Genomic DNA, 15,977 nt, shown 5'->3' with positions numbered 1-15,977 from the left:
AGACGCACCACAGGAGGTGGAGCCAGCATTGTGGAGGGAAGGCACAGCCCTATTCAGGTCCCAGGTGCAACTCCTACCACCCATCTAGATGCAGATCTCTCTATTCACCACTGGGACACCTCACCCTGTCTCCTGGAATTCCCCAGCCCTGTCACTCCAGAACCAGACAGCCAATACACATAACAGCAGAGCACACTGGAAGGTTTAGGCAAGAAAATGCCTACTTTCTAAAAGTGGTATTTTCAAACACAGAATATAAAAATAAACTTCACTAGAAGATGTTTTATAATATTCTGAGCTCAGGCATACTAAATTCGTTTTTCTACCATGTTTTTTGGGTCAGTTAGGACTATAGAATGTAATAGTCAAACTGCCCATTCTGGCCTATGGAGAACAGATAGCCTTACAGTAGTGAAAAAAGAAATTGGGTGTAATTCACTACCAGGACATGCTATACACACCAAGGCATGTCCTACCTTACACATACAATGCACCCTACCATAGGGGTGGCTTACATGATGCCAAGGGAAGGTTCAGGGGCTGGGAAGTGGGTGCACTTCACAGCCAAGATGGCAGTTCTGGACTGCACACAGACCCTGCAGTGGAGAGTCTGAGGTACACTTTACAAGCCGCTTCTGTGGATGGCGCAAACCAGTGCTGCAGGCCCACCAGCAGCATTTGGGTTACCAGGCCTGGGCACACACAGGCCACGCTACTAGGGACTAACAGGTAAACCAAATAAGCCAATCAGGGATATACCAATTCACTGTCATATTTACAAAGGGATAAGCACTGATCCGCAGTGGTAAATTGCCCAGGGTCATAAAGCCAACAAAAACAGGTTAGGAAAAATCCAGGAGGAAGGCAAAAAGCTTAGGGACGACCCTGCAAAAAGGGCCATTTCCAACACTACGCCGTTACAAATTTCTCGTGAGCATGATTTCCTCCTGTATTCACCTCAGTCATCACTGTCGCTTGCACATGAGTTCTCTCCAGGAAGCTCTAACATGCAATCGGTACAGTTCGAGGGAACATTCAACAAAATAATTCAGGTTTATCCTCCCATGATGGCATCACTGACCTGGTGGACAAAACCTCACCAGCTGTCGCAAGGCTTGCCATTTCTGTCTCAGGCCACACCTTTCGTAATAACAGCGGATGCCTCCTTGGACGGGTGGGTAGCTTTCCTACCAAAGCTTCAGATCAGCGAAAAATGGCCATCATCTCTTCGGGACCTCCATATCAACCTCTCTCAAGTTTAGATCAATATTCCTGGCACCTTAAGCTTTCTTTCCCAGAATACAAAATGCTTTGGTGCTTGTCAGAACAGACAATACTAAGACAATTCACTACATAAACAAGCAAGGAGGAACACAATCTCTCCTGCACTCTCAGGAAGCTTAACTAATCCGGCACTGGTAGATTCTGCACAAGGTGTTGCTAGCAGTGGAGTATGTACCAGGAAGACAAAACATCATAGCAGACACGTTAATCAGGCTAAAAACAACCTGTCACGAGTGAGAATTAAACCAACACACTCTCAACTACATTTTCTTCCTGTAGGGCAGGCCAAAAATATACCTTTTTGCAACACCAGACAATGCCAAATGCCAGTACTTCGCAAGTTGGTGTCCCCATCAGGTATCATGGAGGAATGCCTTTTCAATAGCATGGTCCGGCATATTTGCTTATGCCTTTCCTCCCATCTCTGTCCTTCTAAAGGTGTTGAAGAAGATAAAAGCAGAACCATGCAAAATCATACTAATCGCCCCAGCATGGCTTCACCAACATTGGTACGCAGAGCTTAACCTCCTCTTGGTGCAGCCTCCAATCCACTTCAGACCGCTTCCATCTCTGTTGTCAATGAGCCAGGGACATGGACGCCACCCAGATCTCAGATCACTGAAATTATCCGCCTTGTTCCTGAGTCCCAAGAATTTCGGCATTTAAAGGTTCCACAGGAGTGCAGAGATGTGCTTGCTACGGCACAAGTAGATAGTACTAACAAGACATACTCTTTCAAGTGGAAGAGGTTCTGCATTTGGTGCACATCGACTAATGTCCATCCTCTTCATTCAACACCAGGAGAAATGTTGGCATATCTTCTTCATTTAGCGTGTTCCGGCTTGGCTCGTACTTCAATTAAAGTTCACTTAGCAGCCATTTCCCATTTCCGGAGATCAAACAGTGTTCCATCTTTATGGTCCAGTAGACTGGAGAACAATTCCTCAAAGGTTGGTCCAGAACTTTTCCGCCAGTGCGGACACCGCCTCCTGCACGGCAGCTAAACACATTGCTTGCTCAATTAATGAAAAAGACACACAATTGATGGACGGAATGCAGAACAAAGCAAAACATTCAACCCCAGTCAAGAGATCTGGGTTAAATCCATCATTCTTGTGCTCACCATGCCACCCCAGTTTAGACCTGGCCATATGCAAATCAGTCTTGACCCTGTGCCTCATGGGAACAGTCCAGCCCGAACTGCCAAGCCAGGTCCTCCCTGGACCAGAAACAAGCATCCTAGGACCGGTTTCGGGGTTTCACCCCTCTTCAGCCAGGATAGCTTAATTACAGTGGCACAGTGAGACCAGGACCCACGTCGAGGCATACCTGACGCACTTAAGGCGAGGAAGGAAAAGATACACAATTGATGGATGGAATGCAGAACAAATCAAAACATTCACCCCCATCAATTAATGAAGCATCCATTCGAACCTGTCCATAGAGCGGATACAAAGTTCCTGTCCTGGAATGTTGCTCTCCTACTGGCTCTTACTTCAGCGAGAAGGGTTAGTGAATTCCAGGGTCTCACTACCCAGCAACCTAACCTACAATTCAAACATGATACAGCCATTCTACGTATTAACCCTAGGTTTATCCCTAAGGTTCCCTCGGACTTAAATCTAAACGAACTGATTGTTTTAAAATATTTCTTTCCAAATCCTCTGACTTCAGCTGGGCGTGCTTTGCATTCCTTGGATGTCAAACGGTCCTTAAAATTCTGTTTGGACAGAACCAAATCTTGTCGTAAATCCAATCAACTGTTTGTAGTTTACAGTGCACCTAGAATGGGGTTTCCTCCCACTAAACAAAGCATATCAAGGTGGATATCAAGTTCTATTATTTTCTGTCATCAACAAGCGGGTCAACCTTGGCTGAAACACGACTAGAATGGAGTCTGCAACAGGAACTCTTCACAAGCTAAATTGTTGGTGTTAGTTGTTTTAAATCTATGGACCAGCAATTCTTGCAATGAGCACCATTAAAAAGTATGTGTCGGCTCTTTCAGCCTTTTTGCGTTTGCTGGCCAACTGTCCTTGTTTAAAATACTTATTGTTATGTGCTTTATTAAAGGTTTGCCACGTGGTCTCTCCTAATCCGTTTGTAATGCCACATTTGGATCTTAATTCCTTGTGCGTGCCCCTTTTGATCCAATGCACAGCTGTGTTTTTTCGTTTTCTGAGTCTCAAACACATCTTCTTCATTGCGATCATTTAAGCTTGTCACAAGTGAGCTCCTGGCTCTCTTTATGCCTCCACCAAACACCATCTTTTTTCCAGGCAAATAGGACCATGGAAGCCTTTATACCTAAAGTTGTGACGCCGTTTCACGCCAAGCAGTCCCTCACCCCCTCAATGTTCTTTGCCCAGCCTAATCCCTCAAAAGAGGAGGAGAGACTCCATCAACCCGATAAGCCTTGAGCCTTTGCTTTGACCACACCAAAGACCATTTGGTAGACGATCAGCCTTTTGTGTGGTTCTCTGGGGCTAAGAAAGAAAGGTGGTGCAGAAAAACACAGTGGTGGTGAATAGTCATCTACCTTAAATTCTGCTAAGCACTGGCCAAGAAGCAGGAGCTTCAGATGGACCAAGGGCCCATTCCACTGGAGCCAGGCTCTTACCAATAGTTTGGCGCACTGGTTGCAGTTCTTAACATCTACCAGGCTGCAATGTGGGATTCAGTACACACGTTCACAGAGCACTACGGCCTTGACAGCCAGGACATTTTGCCTATTCCTTCCTGAAGATATTTTTAGTCTGAGTCCACGCCACACACCCTCCAATTTGAAAGATACTGCTTTGGTATCTAGTTTAAAGGTCCGGAATCTTGTGTTAGAAGTGTCCATCTGAAAAACCTTCTGTAACACTTATTGTGGTGGATACTTTATCTAACTGCAGATTCTTCATTGCCCTCCTACTCCCTGTTCTGTGGACTGGCCTCTTTTTATCGTCTAAAAAGGTTCCAAAGGAGTGATCTGCACACTGGCACCTCCCAATTGTTTTGTGCTTCACTTCCGAGTGCACGGAAAGAGTCAATAAAAACTGATGTTGGCCTGCAGTGATTGGGCTTATCTGTGGCTCCGCTTCATCACTTCCGGCGAGGAACAAGGTCAGCGTGGAGCTGCACGATGCTACCTAGTGGCACGCAAGGGCACCGCTGTGAAAATGTCTGGATTCATTCTGTCCCCTGGGGAATATTTTATGGTAAGGAATCCACCAGAAGGTAATTAGTTAGCTTGTCAATCATACTGTTGTTATGAAATATTAACAATCAAAACATCTGCAATGTGGTTAATGAGAAACCTTTTCCTCCTTTTTAAATGTTTTTGATTTAGGGTTTCGCCAGAATGTGTTCAGAAATTGGACGAGAGAAAAGTCAGGACTGGGGATCAACGGGCCTAGGGGGAGTTTTCAAGGTGGAATGGATGAGAAAAGAAAGCCTTCCCTTTCAGTTTGCACACCATTTGATGAACCCATGGAACGATAATAAGAAAGTACAAATTAGCAGAGATGGGCAGGTACTATATATACATATTTGATTTTGTGTGTGAAAATTCGTGTAATTTGATATGGATTTGAATGTAATTTTATTCTGAAAGAACTGCAGCCTGTTAAATCTATGCCTTTTAGCTTAATTTATTAGATAAAGGGTACTTTTTCATTATTACTTCTCACTTTGCTGTGCTTTATTTAAACTCTACTTCACTATCCTTTTTAGGTCTCCTTACAGACAACCTTAGTTGCTCTGAGACCTCATTTCATGAACGCTTAAAAAATGCAATACGAAGTAATATTGCACGAGAACTGGGTTTGGGCCAACCCCTTCAGTTGACTCCCATATCGTTTTACGGTTTTTCATTTCTTTAGATGTGCTAACCATCAAGCCCATGGCATTTTTTTTAATTTTTATTTTATTTATACTTTTTCTTAACGACATACATTGTCTAAAACAAAACATTCAGCATACAGAGTGCAATAGAGTGAAATCTGCCTGACAATACACCACATAGCATTCATATCACCTTCAGTCACATTATTACATATTATACATTCATGTGCAGCTACTCAATCGGACTTGCTATAAGATAGTTCACCAGGTATGATCAGTAGTCTTGAGGTTTAGAGCCAGTGGGCAGTTCTTCCTCATACGTTTTCAGGGTTTCGTTGCAGTAGGCCATATCCTTAAGCCATTGCTTGGTTGTTGGTGTTGCCCTGCTATTCCAATGCATTGAAATTCTCCGTTTAGCTAGCAGGAGAGAGACCATACAAAATTTGCGCTTCATTGCCCGTACGTTCTTGAGCAGTCCCAGAAGACACGTTTGGATCGTACATTCAATAGGGACTTCTACCATTTTACTCAGTATCTCCACAACCTCCGTCCAATATGTTCTAATTAGTGGACAGTGCCAGGCCAGATGGATAAAGTCAGCATTGTCACCACCACATCTTTGACATCGTGCGTCTGCACGGAGACCATATTTATGTAATCGGGCCGGAGTATAATATGTTTGGTGTAGATATTTGTAATGCAACAGGCGCAGAGTGCCATTTGGGGTGAGCCTACCACTTATAGTACAACAGGCCTCCCAGTCTTCCTCTGTGAGGGGAGTGTCAAGCGTGTTGTTCCAGCGTTCCCATGCCTTGTGTGTGTTATCAGCTATATCACCCTGTAACTGTGTGTACAGTCGTGTCACCATATGTTTATTATGTGGCGTTGTAATCCGTAATGGCAGGGTGTTTAGTTGCGGTGGTATGGCGGGATAGGTGGGATATAGTTTCTTAATAGCTCCCTGTAGTCTATGGTAGGTAAATTGGAAGAGCAATGTCTGATGATGTATGCACTGTAACTCCTTAGGCTCCACAAAAGTGCCATTAGTATACAAATCCCCCATTTTATCTATGCCTACTTTGTTTAACAGTTCAGTTCCCACGGTTTCCTGAGTGACCGACAGATTTGGATGGAACTGTAATGGCATTGCTGGTGCGTACAGAGGTAGTTTATGTGCCAACTTTCCCATCTGTCGCCATGCTGCATTAGTAGTCTCTATGGTGTTAATTTGGTGAGGGCGCAGGGAAGCCAGTCGATGCAGCGATATAGCAGCTAATGGAATTAGATGTGCATCTCCGTCCTCAATCGCTATGTGCGGCAGGAATGGAACATGGTGGTACCAGTAGTGTGCATATTGCGCCTGGGCGCACAGGTAGTATAGGAGAAGATCTGGTACCTTGAAACCCCCTTTAGAGAAGGGCAAGGCGAGGGCCCGCAGTTCTATGCAAGCTTGTTTACTGGCCCATATTAGTCGAGTTATCATAGTGTTTAGGCGTTGAAATACAGCATTCGATGGAGTAATAGGGATGTTGTTAAATAAGTATAAAAGTTTTGGCAGCACAACCATTTTAACAATGGCTAGTCTATCTGCAAGGGATAAAGGAAGCTGTATCCAGCGCCCGATGTTCTCCTCAAGCTTGCTGATTGCTACCCCATAGTTCGAACAAATAACTAGTTCAGGATCTCGATGAAACCAAATACCAAGATACCTAACGGGGTCTGACTGCCATTCCAAAGGAAATTCTGTTGGATGAGGACGCGTGCTGTCTGTTAACGGAATAATGGTTGATTTGGCCCAGTTCATTTGCAGACCCGAGTGGTGCCCAAATTTGATATATTCACGCAAAATAGGTGAGAGATTTGTATCAGGGTCTTGTATATATAGAACCATATCATCCACGTAGAGTGAAATATTGATTGGTCGTTGCGGAAAATTCAAAGCAGCATATTTGTGGCGCTGTCAGACTTTACACGCAAGTGGCTCTAGAGTTATTGCGAAAAGCAACAGGGATAGTGGGAAGCCCTGCCATGTACCCCTTGCAATTGTTACGGCGTCAGAGACATATTTATTGACCCTTATTCATGCTGTTGGTTTTGCATACAGTATGTTAATCCATTGTAGGAAAATCAGGGGGAATCCCATTCTTCGTAGTATGGTGTTAAGATAGGTCCATTCAATCGAATCGAAGGCCTTTGCTGCATCCAGAAGGATTGCAGCTGCTTTCATATCTGGGGCCAGATAGTGCGATAATGCAAAAAGTGTTCTGGTGTAATGGGCAGTTGTTCGGGTATAAAACCCGACTGATCGGGTAGGACGATGTTGGGCATTAAGGGTTGGAGGCGTTTTGCAAGCAGTTTTGCCAGGATTTTAGTGTCAGTATTTATCAAGGACAAGGGCGTATATGACTCACATTGTTCAGGGTCCTTACCAGGTTTCAGCAGGGCAATGAGCATGGCTTCCCTCAGTGTAGGAGGTAAAATCTGTTTCTCATGGGCGTCCCCATACATTTCTACCAGGTGGGGCGCCAGTTGGTCGATGAATGCCTTGTAAAATTCACTGGTAAAGCCGTCGGGACCCGGCGCTTTACCATTTGGGAGTGCTTTGACCACCTCAGTGACCTCTTCTACTGTAACTAGCTGAGAGAGGTATTCCCTTTGCGCATCAGATAACCAGACGATTTCTACATCTTCTAGGTATGCCAGAATCTCAGGTGATGTGGCTATATCACGCGACGCATACAGATCCCCGTATGTACTCATAAAGGACGCAATATACTCTGTGTGTCATAATGAAGTGTACCACTGTCGTCTTTTATTGCCATAACCATTTGCAGTGCATGTCCTGAGCATATTTTATGCGCCAAGACACGACCTGACCTACCTCCCTCGCCATATGTGCATGCCCTCTGCCGTTTATATATGTAATTCAGTTCATCTTCTGCAAATTCTTGATACTCTGTCATAACCTTCCTAATATCACACGGAAGTGCTGAGTTGCATGTTTGTTCGTATTCGCGCTCCAGCTCCTTTAACATGTCTTCACGCCTAGACAGCTGTGCACGAATGTCTTTTAAAATTCCTGCATTAGTGCTAATACAAACCCCGCGTATTGTAGCCTTAAAGGCCTCCCACAACAAACTGGGATCATCAGTGAAGGGTTGGTTTAACGCAAAATAATCAGTTATGGCCTGGCTTATTGCGTCTGTGTATGCAGAGTCCAGTAGCACCCTGGCATTAAAACGCCACACATATGGTGGAGGCGTGTACTGTGGGGTTGTGATGGCCAAGAGTACGGGGCAGTGGTCGGACAATGTTTTGGGTAAGTGTCTTGTATCTCGTGTCCATGATGTAACCTCCTCTGTTCCCAGCCAGTAGTCAATTCGAGACCAACTATTATGGATCATAGAAGCATGTGTGGCCTCTCTATGCTGTGGGTATCGCAACCTCCAGATATCCACCAGTTTAGATTCAGACATAATATCTCGCAGCACATTTACAGCCTTTTTGTGTAGTTCTCTGGATGTGCCTGACCTATCCAGGTGTTCATTTAAGGAAAGATTGAGGTCTCCACCCCACAGTAAAGTCATTTCAGGTAGACTATTTATCATGCGCCAAATCGAATTATAGAATTCAGGGTCATCCACATTTGGCCCGTATGTATTTATTATACCTATACGCTGCCCTCTAATATGTCCAGTTGTGATAATATAGCGACCAAAATTATCCGTTATTGTGTTATCTATGTGGAATCCTGTCCCCTTCGTCACCATTATGAGCATACCTCTAGAGTAAATGGAGTATGCTGAGCTTATTACCGTTTCCGCCCATCTGTTCCCCACCATACATGTGTGTGTTGGGTCTAAGTGAGACTCCTGCAAGAGAGCAATATCTATTTGGAGTCTATCCAGATATGCAAAAACCTGTTGTAGCTTTTTCGGGTTGTTAAGTCCCCTGACGTCCACGTTAAAAGATTAAGATGCGCTTTCTGTAGTCTATCTATGGTCCTTGGTGTGATTTATACACATGGTTTGTTCAAGCACATTACATGGAATGGTGTTGCTGAAGTTGACCATAACTTGAATGAAGACATAGTCAGCATTATTAGCACTCGTTAGAGGGACAATATATTTCAAACTCTGTAAGCTGCAAAACAATCCCCGAACCCAACCCCTTCACCCCCCACCCACTTTGGCATCCCAATCACGCCAAAGACATACCCCATAGAACAGTTTCGACATAACAGGAATCTCTGTTGGGGAGCACCCTCATGGGGGGTTCCGCCGAGTGCACGCGTCCCCATCCAGCGGTGTGGATGGGGTCGGGTACTACGTGAGGAATCAAGTGCATATTGTGACATATGGTAAACACTCAGATGACAAGATACATCAATCCATTGGCAACTCATAGGCGTGTAACGTACCTCAGAGCCACAGGTCTATCTTAGCCATACATCATTTTACTGCTCTTTCTCGTGCGCACTTCTCATGATGCAACAAGAAAACAGTGCTTAGCATAACTTACCAACTATGTCAGTTGTTACTGAGACATGCGACTTTGATTTCTGCAGCCCCTCCTAATACCCTATGTCTAACAAATCTGCAAGTGAGCATAGAGTAGCTGTAATGCAACATCTCATCCACAGCTCTCCTAAGTATCAATAGCATAGCTATGCACAAAAGTACTTTTCGAGGGTAGCTGCAGGATTACTTCCGGGAGTGAAAGGTATTGGGGAAAACCCCCTGTCCTACCACCCATTGAAGGGAGCGCGCATTCCACCTTGTCCAGCCTGCTCAGATGAGGAAACCCCCGCCAACGTGACAAGTTGTCCACCCACTCAAAGGAGAGAGTTACGTGCCCCCATTTCCGGATCCAGGTGTGGGATCCACTGCCTGAAGTCTAGTTGCAAGGATCCTCTGGGTGGGGCAGCACAGCAGCCATCTTGCCGTGCCGACATCAATGTTCTTTGCAGTAATGATTTAGTCCCGCAATTCAAGTAGGAAGTCTTGGTCAGATCTATCCCCTCATACTTCAGTCAGAATCCTGATCTGGTGCAGTACGACTGTGCGCTTTCTGCTTAGTGCTCATCTTTTTAATAAAGTCCTGCGCAGCCTTTGGCGTCTGAAAACAATTCACCCGCCCATCATATGTTATCCGCAGTTTGGCAGGGTATAGCATCGCATACTCAATGCCCATTTCTCGGAGTTTCTTTTTGGTTGGATTGAATTCCTTACGCGCCGTCTGTACCGCCATGGTGAAGTCCGGGTAGAAGGATAGGCTATTTTCCTGATAATGAATTTGCTGTTTCTCCCTAGCCATCCGTAAAATTACATCGCGGTCCCTGTAATTTAGAACCCTGGCTACTATGGGCCTTGGTGGGGCACCTGGTGGTTGGCCTGGGTGCCAGTGCCCTGTGGGCCCTCTCTATTATCAATACCGTGGAGAAACTGCTGGCTCCAAACACCTCTCGCAACATGTCTTCTACATACGTTTCCATCTTTCCCATGTTTGTACTTTCGGGAACTCCTGCGATTCGGACGTTATTGCGGCGTGATCTCGCCTCTAAATCCTCTGTCTTATTTTTGATAACTTCCAGGATTTTCTCCATGCTCGCGCATTTCCGTGTCGTGCCACGGGATTCATCCTCCACCGCCGTGATGCGATCTTCTGCTGCGTCCAGGCGCTCACCCTGCTTGTCTAATTTAGTAGAGATACTATCCACTCGCTGAGTGAGTGAGTCTAGTTTTCCGTTGATTGCCTGGAGGCTTTGTTGTATGGCTTGCAGAGCGATTTCCATAGTTTTGTTCACTGATTGTTCTGGTTCTAACTCTGTGTCTGATTGCGCAGTCGCACCTTTTGTATTACGTTTGGCGTCAAAGTTTAGCTTCGACTGCTGCTTGTCCGGCTTTCCCATGATGATGACAAGTAATGCAGATTACATAGCGGCAGTGTGCTTGTCTACCTGCTTCTACTCATCTGGGGGACTGTTGCGTGATAGATATGGGCTTCGTCGCGGCTTCTCACCCCAGTAGGTATGCAGTTGTCCACCTCTTGAGCTCACCAGAAATTGCCTGCGTCTCGTCTGTAGTTCAGGGGCAGAAGCACAAATCAGCCATGCTACCTCAGGTCTCTAAGGCGCCAATATGCGCATTATATCTGGCAGTGCCAGGGAGGTGACTGGTCTTCCTTATAGTGTGTAATGACGCGCCTTCCTTCCACAGGCGTCAGCAGGACCGTGAACCCCAGGCCGCCACTTCATTTTGTGGTTAGTCATCTAGAGAAGCCAGCCAGAAGACACCATGAATCCCAGCCAGTATTTGCTGAGCAGTGGGCGCTACTACACCCCCCTCTCCTAGCACGGTCTCACGATGGCCCGGGCACACCTTTGTTATTTGTCCAGTCTGGGGCAGACGAGCACAACAGGATCGCGGCAGCCACGGCGCTTCCTGCTTCAGCATTCGCCGTAGATTATCACGCTATTCACAGCAGGGCGCCCTCTGCATAGTCCCGTAATGTACAGCGGTGCGCTGTTCTCCCCCAGCACAAAGTGACTCTCCCCCTGTAAGCACCATCAGAGTCCGCCCTCAATTATCGCATCTGGCCTTATAGTGCGTCGCTGCAGTCTGCAAGGTCCGCCATTTTACTATTCCTCTGCACAAGCCATTATACCAGTACGCGTAGCTCCCTGCAGGGCCTCCGCTCGTATTCCGCCGCTAGCACAGGCACTTATAAATGTCTCACCCGCTGCATGAATGGAGATTCTGGCCTTTCCTGCCACCTGGTAGCTGCGTAGATTCCAGTATCCACTCCGTTTGTTCTACACAGCAGGCGCCGACATTTTACTGTCGCCACGTTGACTCGCCGCTTCACCCCTTCTCCAGTAATTTACACACGTTCAGGACCTCTGCCTGTCTTCGTACACCCACCGGGCCACAGCAGTCACATTCCGCCATTCGTGCCTCTAGGTTCCGCACTGCATAGCACCCGTTATGTTGTTTTAAAACTGCAGCTTTTTCCCCGACCGGCGGAGCTGCTTCAATAAGCGGCCATATCGCAGCGCGCCCTCTAGAGCCCCAAGCCCATGGCATTTCCTGGAAAGTTATAGTGTCCCATTAGGTTTTGGCGATGAGCATAAATAAGTAGTCCTACACACATTGTCCCCATTATCCGTTTCAACATCAGCATCGCTTCTAGCATCGATCTCGCTCTCCGTTTCCCCCATGGTCCTCTCTCCATCCAGTCTTCAGTTCCATTTACCCGCTCTACCGTGCCCCCACTTGCTTCAAACGTAATCCCTGCAGAATGGTGGTTTGCATACTCGTGGCCACACTGCACAAAACATAGAGCTGTCCTAATGGCGAATAGAGGTAGTTTCATTTTACAAAGTGAGCAGTAATAACTGTCAATGTATTGGGTGACTTCTAGAACATATAGGAGTTGCACCCATTGCCTAATAATTTATGACATAGAAAGCAGGCAAAAAACATTTTCTTCAGAAGTGAATGGCCACATTTATGTTGAAGCTACACACTGTCTATGATCTGGCCTGTTGAACAAAAAAGCACAGTCTAGTTTTTGCCACCATTTCTTCACACTTTCCACAACAGAAGTCGTTCACGGGCATCTGCTCTGTTTATCATTTCCTGGTATTCCTGATATTGGGGGGTTGGGTGCCTCTGGGGCCCTTAGTAACTATATCAGGTTCAAAAGCCGCCTAACTGCATGGACTTGTGTCTAATTTGAAGGACCTCTAGGAACACTCCCTAAAATCCTGCAACCCGCTGTAGAATGGAATTATGTGAGACTCGAGGGACCTCTAGCGGTGGCCTAACGTGCTGCAACCAGCTACAGGAAGGACTTGTGCGTAAGCAATGTTTAGTAACGGTCTAACTGTCAGCCGAGTTCAGATTCTAGTGCAAACATATTCTACATTTGGCTTAGGAGTTTTGTGCGTTTTCTGCTTATTGAAATCATGAGTCTTTGGCAGGGGTAGAGTATGAAAACATTGATTAGTGCGCTATGACGAGTATGCAATATGACAAGCATTGCCAAATCCAAAATGTCAGGCTTGAAATTGCAGTTATAAGCCAGATCTGTTGACTTTGACAGTGTCTGTTTAAAAAACGTGAGACCTATTGGCTTTGCCAATGTTTTCTTTTTTTCTGAAATTATCTATTCAATTTCGCCCCGTGTGTCATATTTACGCTGTTTGCTCTTTTACAGTTCACTTTCCTTGGAATGTAATTATTCAAATTTATTTATTTAAGATTTTTGTACAGCGCTGGCCAGACCCGAAGGTATCGGAGTGCTCTACAACATTAGTGGCAAATAAATTACACAATATGGCAGTAATACATGCAATGATTCGTGACGAATCGAAAGTATCGGATCGCTTTACAGAATTAATAGCAAAGAAATCATACAATATAACAGTCGTATATACATTGACTCGTGACGAGTACCGTTCTCAGAGAAGTCACACAATCTAACAGTAGTATAAACACTGACTCGTGACGAAGTCCGTTCGGGGAGGGGGCGACCAGGGAAGGAGTCGGGGGTGGGCGGGGTGAAAGTCTTAGTGATAAAGTGGCAGTGGGAAAGATTCAGCGATTGAGCGGCAGCTATCCCTTCGGAAGGGATCGGTAGGGGTAGAGGTCTTTGAGCTGCCTTTTGAATTTTAAAAAGGAGGGGGTAGTCCTGATATGGACTGGGATGGAGTTCCAGATTCTGAGCGCATTTGCTGAGAAGGATCGAGATAGGGTTTTTTGTTTGTGAGTTTTCGGAGGAATAAGGAGAAGAGTGCTAGTACTCATAAGGTTCCTTGTTTGGCCCACCTTCTTGAGTTTGGAGGCCAGGTATGCAGGTTTCCCAGTGTGCAGGGCTTTGTGCGTGAGGCAGGCAGTTCTGAAATAGGCGCACATTTCGGTCGGGAGCCATTTTAGCTCTCTTAGAGCAGGCAATATGTGTTCATATTTCTTTACTTCAGTGACCATTCTGGCTGCTGCATTAAGAGATGATCTGAGGGGAGTTTGGTGAGATTTTGCTGTTCCTGTGAGTGTTGCGTTCCTGTTGTCTAGTCTGGACGGCACTAGAGATTGAGTAGCTAGTTTGAGGTCGTTGGGTGCGATGAAGGGTTTTATTTTATTGAGTAGTTTTAGATTTAAGAAGGCGTTCTTTGCGGTGTTCTTGATGTGTTTGGCAATTTTGGGTCCAGAGTAATTCTTAGCGATTTTATGGAATCAGCCAGGGTGAGATTGCAGTTGAGAGCATCAATAGCTTTTAGCCATTCTGTAATTTGGGGGTTCTGCTCTTTGTTGGAGATGAGGAGGATTTCCGTTTTATCTTGGTTGAGTTTCAGGTGATTGAGGGATAGCCAGTGTTGGACTTCTTTTAGAGTGTTGTTTAGTCTCTGAATGTCATCAATGGAGGAGGTTTCTAGATAGATCTGTGTATCGTCCGCATAGAGGTGGAAGGGGATGTTGGCTTTTTGAGTAAGCTGGTGAGGGGTTCCATGTAGGGGTTGAATTGTAGTAACATGCATACAGTCTTGTTTACACTGCTACTACTTGTGATGTCCTTATTTTCTCTGTGATTTGGAAGTTTACATTGTTCATGCTTGCTGTTTTGTGGTCAGAAAATCGGCCTATGCCGTACCTGTTCTGGGTATAAGGTACACATGCAGTACTTCTACCCCTGTGATTCATGTTCTGCACATCTTACTGAAGCCTAAGAAACCCTTTTCTCACAATATGAAAAACGATTGGCTTTATCAATCGACATAGTAGGGTTTCTCACTGTCAACTTCTGCAACCTCATCAAACTTTTTATACCAAGGGTATTTTAATCTGCTTGAGCGCATTAACAAACCCAGTCCCGTCCCTGTCCTGACATTCAAAAGTGGCGGGTATTAAATCCCCATTTCCAGTGGCATTGAGCGAGCATGTGATTGAAGCAAACAGGTCTGACTTTCTACCCTGGGCTCCACGGACTCTGCACTGGCAGGACTATGCACCGTCTCTGCTGCTTACATGTTGATCGGTAGAGCTGTGGGAATTGAGATATGACTGCTTTACTCTCCTTCCTCAGCCAGTAGCCCTGTGGTTGCCTGGCCTCTCTCGGTGAAGGCTTCATTGATCTGAAAGAAACACGTTAGCGTTAGATTCCTTACCTTAGAATATCCCCAGGAGTCAGACTGGATCCGGAAAGTTTGCGCTTCAGTAGGTGGCGTTGTGAGGCTCCGCATCAGTCGCTGGCGTCGTATGCGCCAAGATGACGTCACGGAGACTACTTAGGCGCCACCCATGCGCACTGACGTCAATTCTTTCTTTTTCTGCGCCAGTAAGCGCAGATCCGGTTAGAGCACGTACCTTAGTCACTTTTTGAGACTTTTGTCTCCTGTAAGTTTGAGTCTACTCTGGTGCACGTAGGGATGCCTGGTTTTAAGTCTTGTGGGGCTTGCCGTCGCAATATGCCTGTGGCGGACCCCCACGACGTCTGTCTCTACTGCCTTGAGAACGACCACGACTCCCGGTCCTGTATAGACTGTCTGGCCATGGCCCTGAAGGCCTTGAGGGAGCGGCGCCGGAAGCTGCTTGAGGTCCGGCACCCGTCCCAGCGCCGTTCACTGTCCAGGGGCAGCTCTAGAGAACGCTCGCGGGGCCACCATCATCACTCCTTGGGCTCCAAGTCTTCACCCTCGGAATCGGGTAAGAGACAACACAAAAAGAAGTCAAAGAAGCGTTGTCGTTCTCCGACGTCCCCCCGTCGGTCCCCAGATGCGGACGAGGGGGACAGAGGTTCTGCCCCTGTGCCTCCTTCGGAGCCCGGGAGTCCCGCGGCCTACCCACCTTATCCGGGTCCGCCGGCGA

General features: G+C 46.2%; 1 protein-coding gene across 6 annotated transcripts in view; it reads left to right on the top strand.

The window, feature by feature from the left end:
• Positions 1-15,977, top strand: part of YTHDC2 (YTH N6-methyladenosine RNA binding protein C2) — a 1,174,422-nt gene that overhangs the window by 1,094,333 nt on the left and 64,112 nt on the right. For all 6 annotated transcript variants that reach the window (XM_085632632.1, XM_085632630.1, XM_085632634.1 and 3 more), the window contains exon 29: positions 4,619-4,801. In XM_085632632.1, the coding sequence (XP_085488758.1) occupies positions 4,619-4,801 (183 nt within the window). The remainder of the gene's footprint in view (positions 1-4,618; positions 4,802-15,977) is intronic.

The sequence above is a fragment of the Triturus cristatus genome, chromosome 2_1, assembly GCF_964204655.1.
Source record: "Triturus cristatus chromosome 2_1, aTriCri1.1, whole genome shotgun sequence".
In the NCBI taxonomy this organism is placed as follows: Eukaryota; Metazoa; Chordata; class Amphibia; order Caudata; family Salamandridae; genus Triturus; species Triturus cristatus.
The sequence above is the reverse complement of the archived record's forward strand: the minus strand, read 5'-3'. Positions and strand labels throughout refer to the sequence as shown.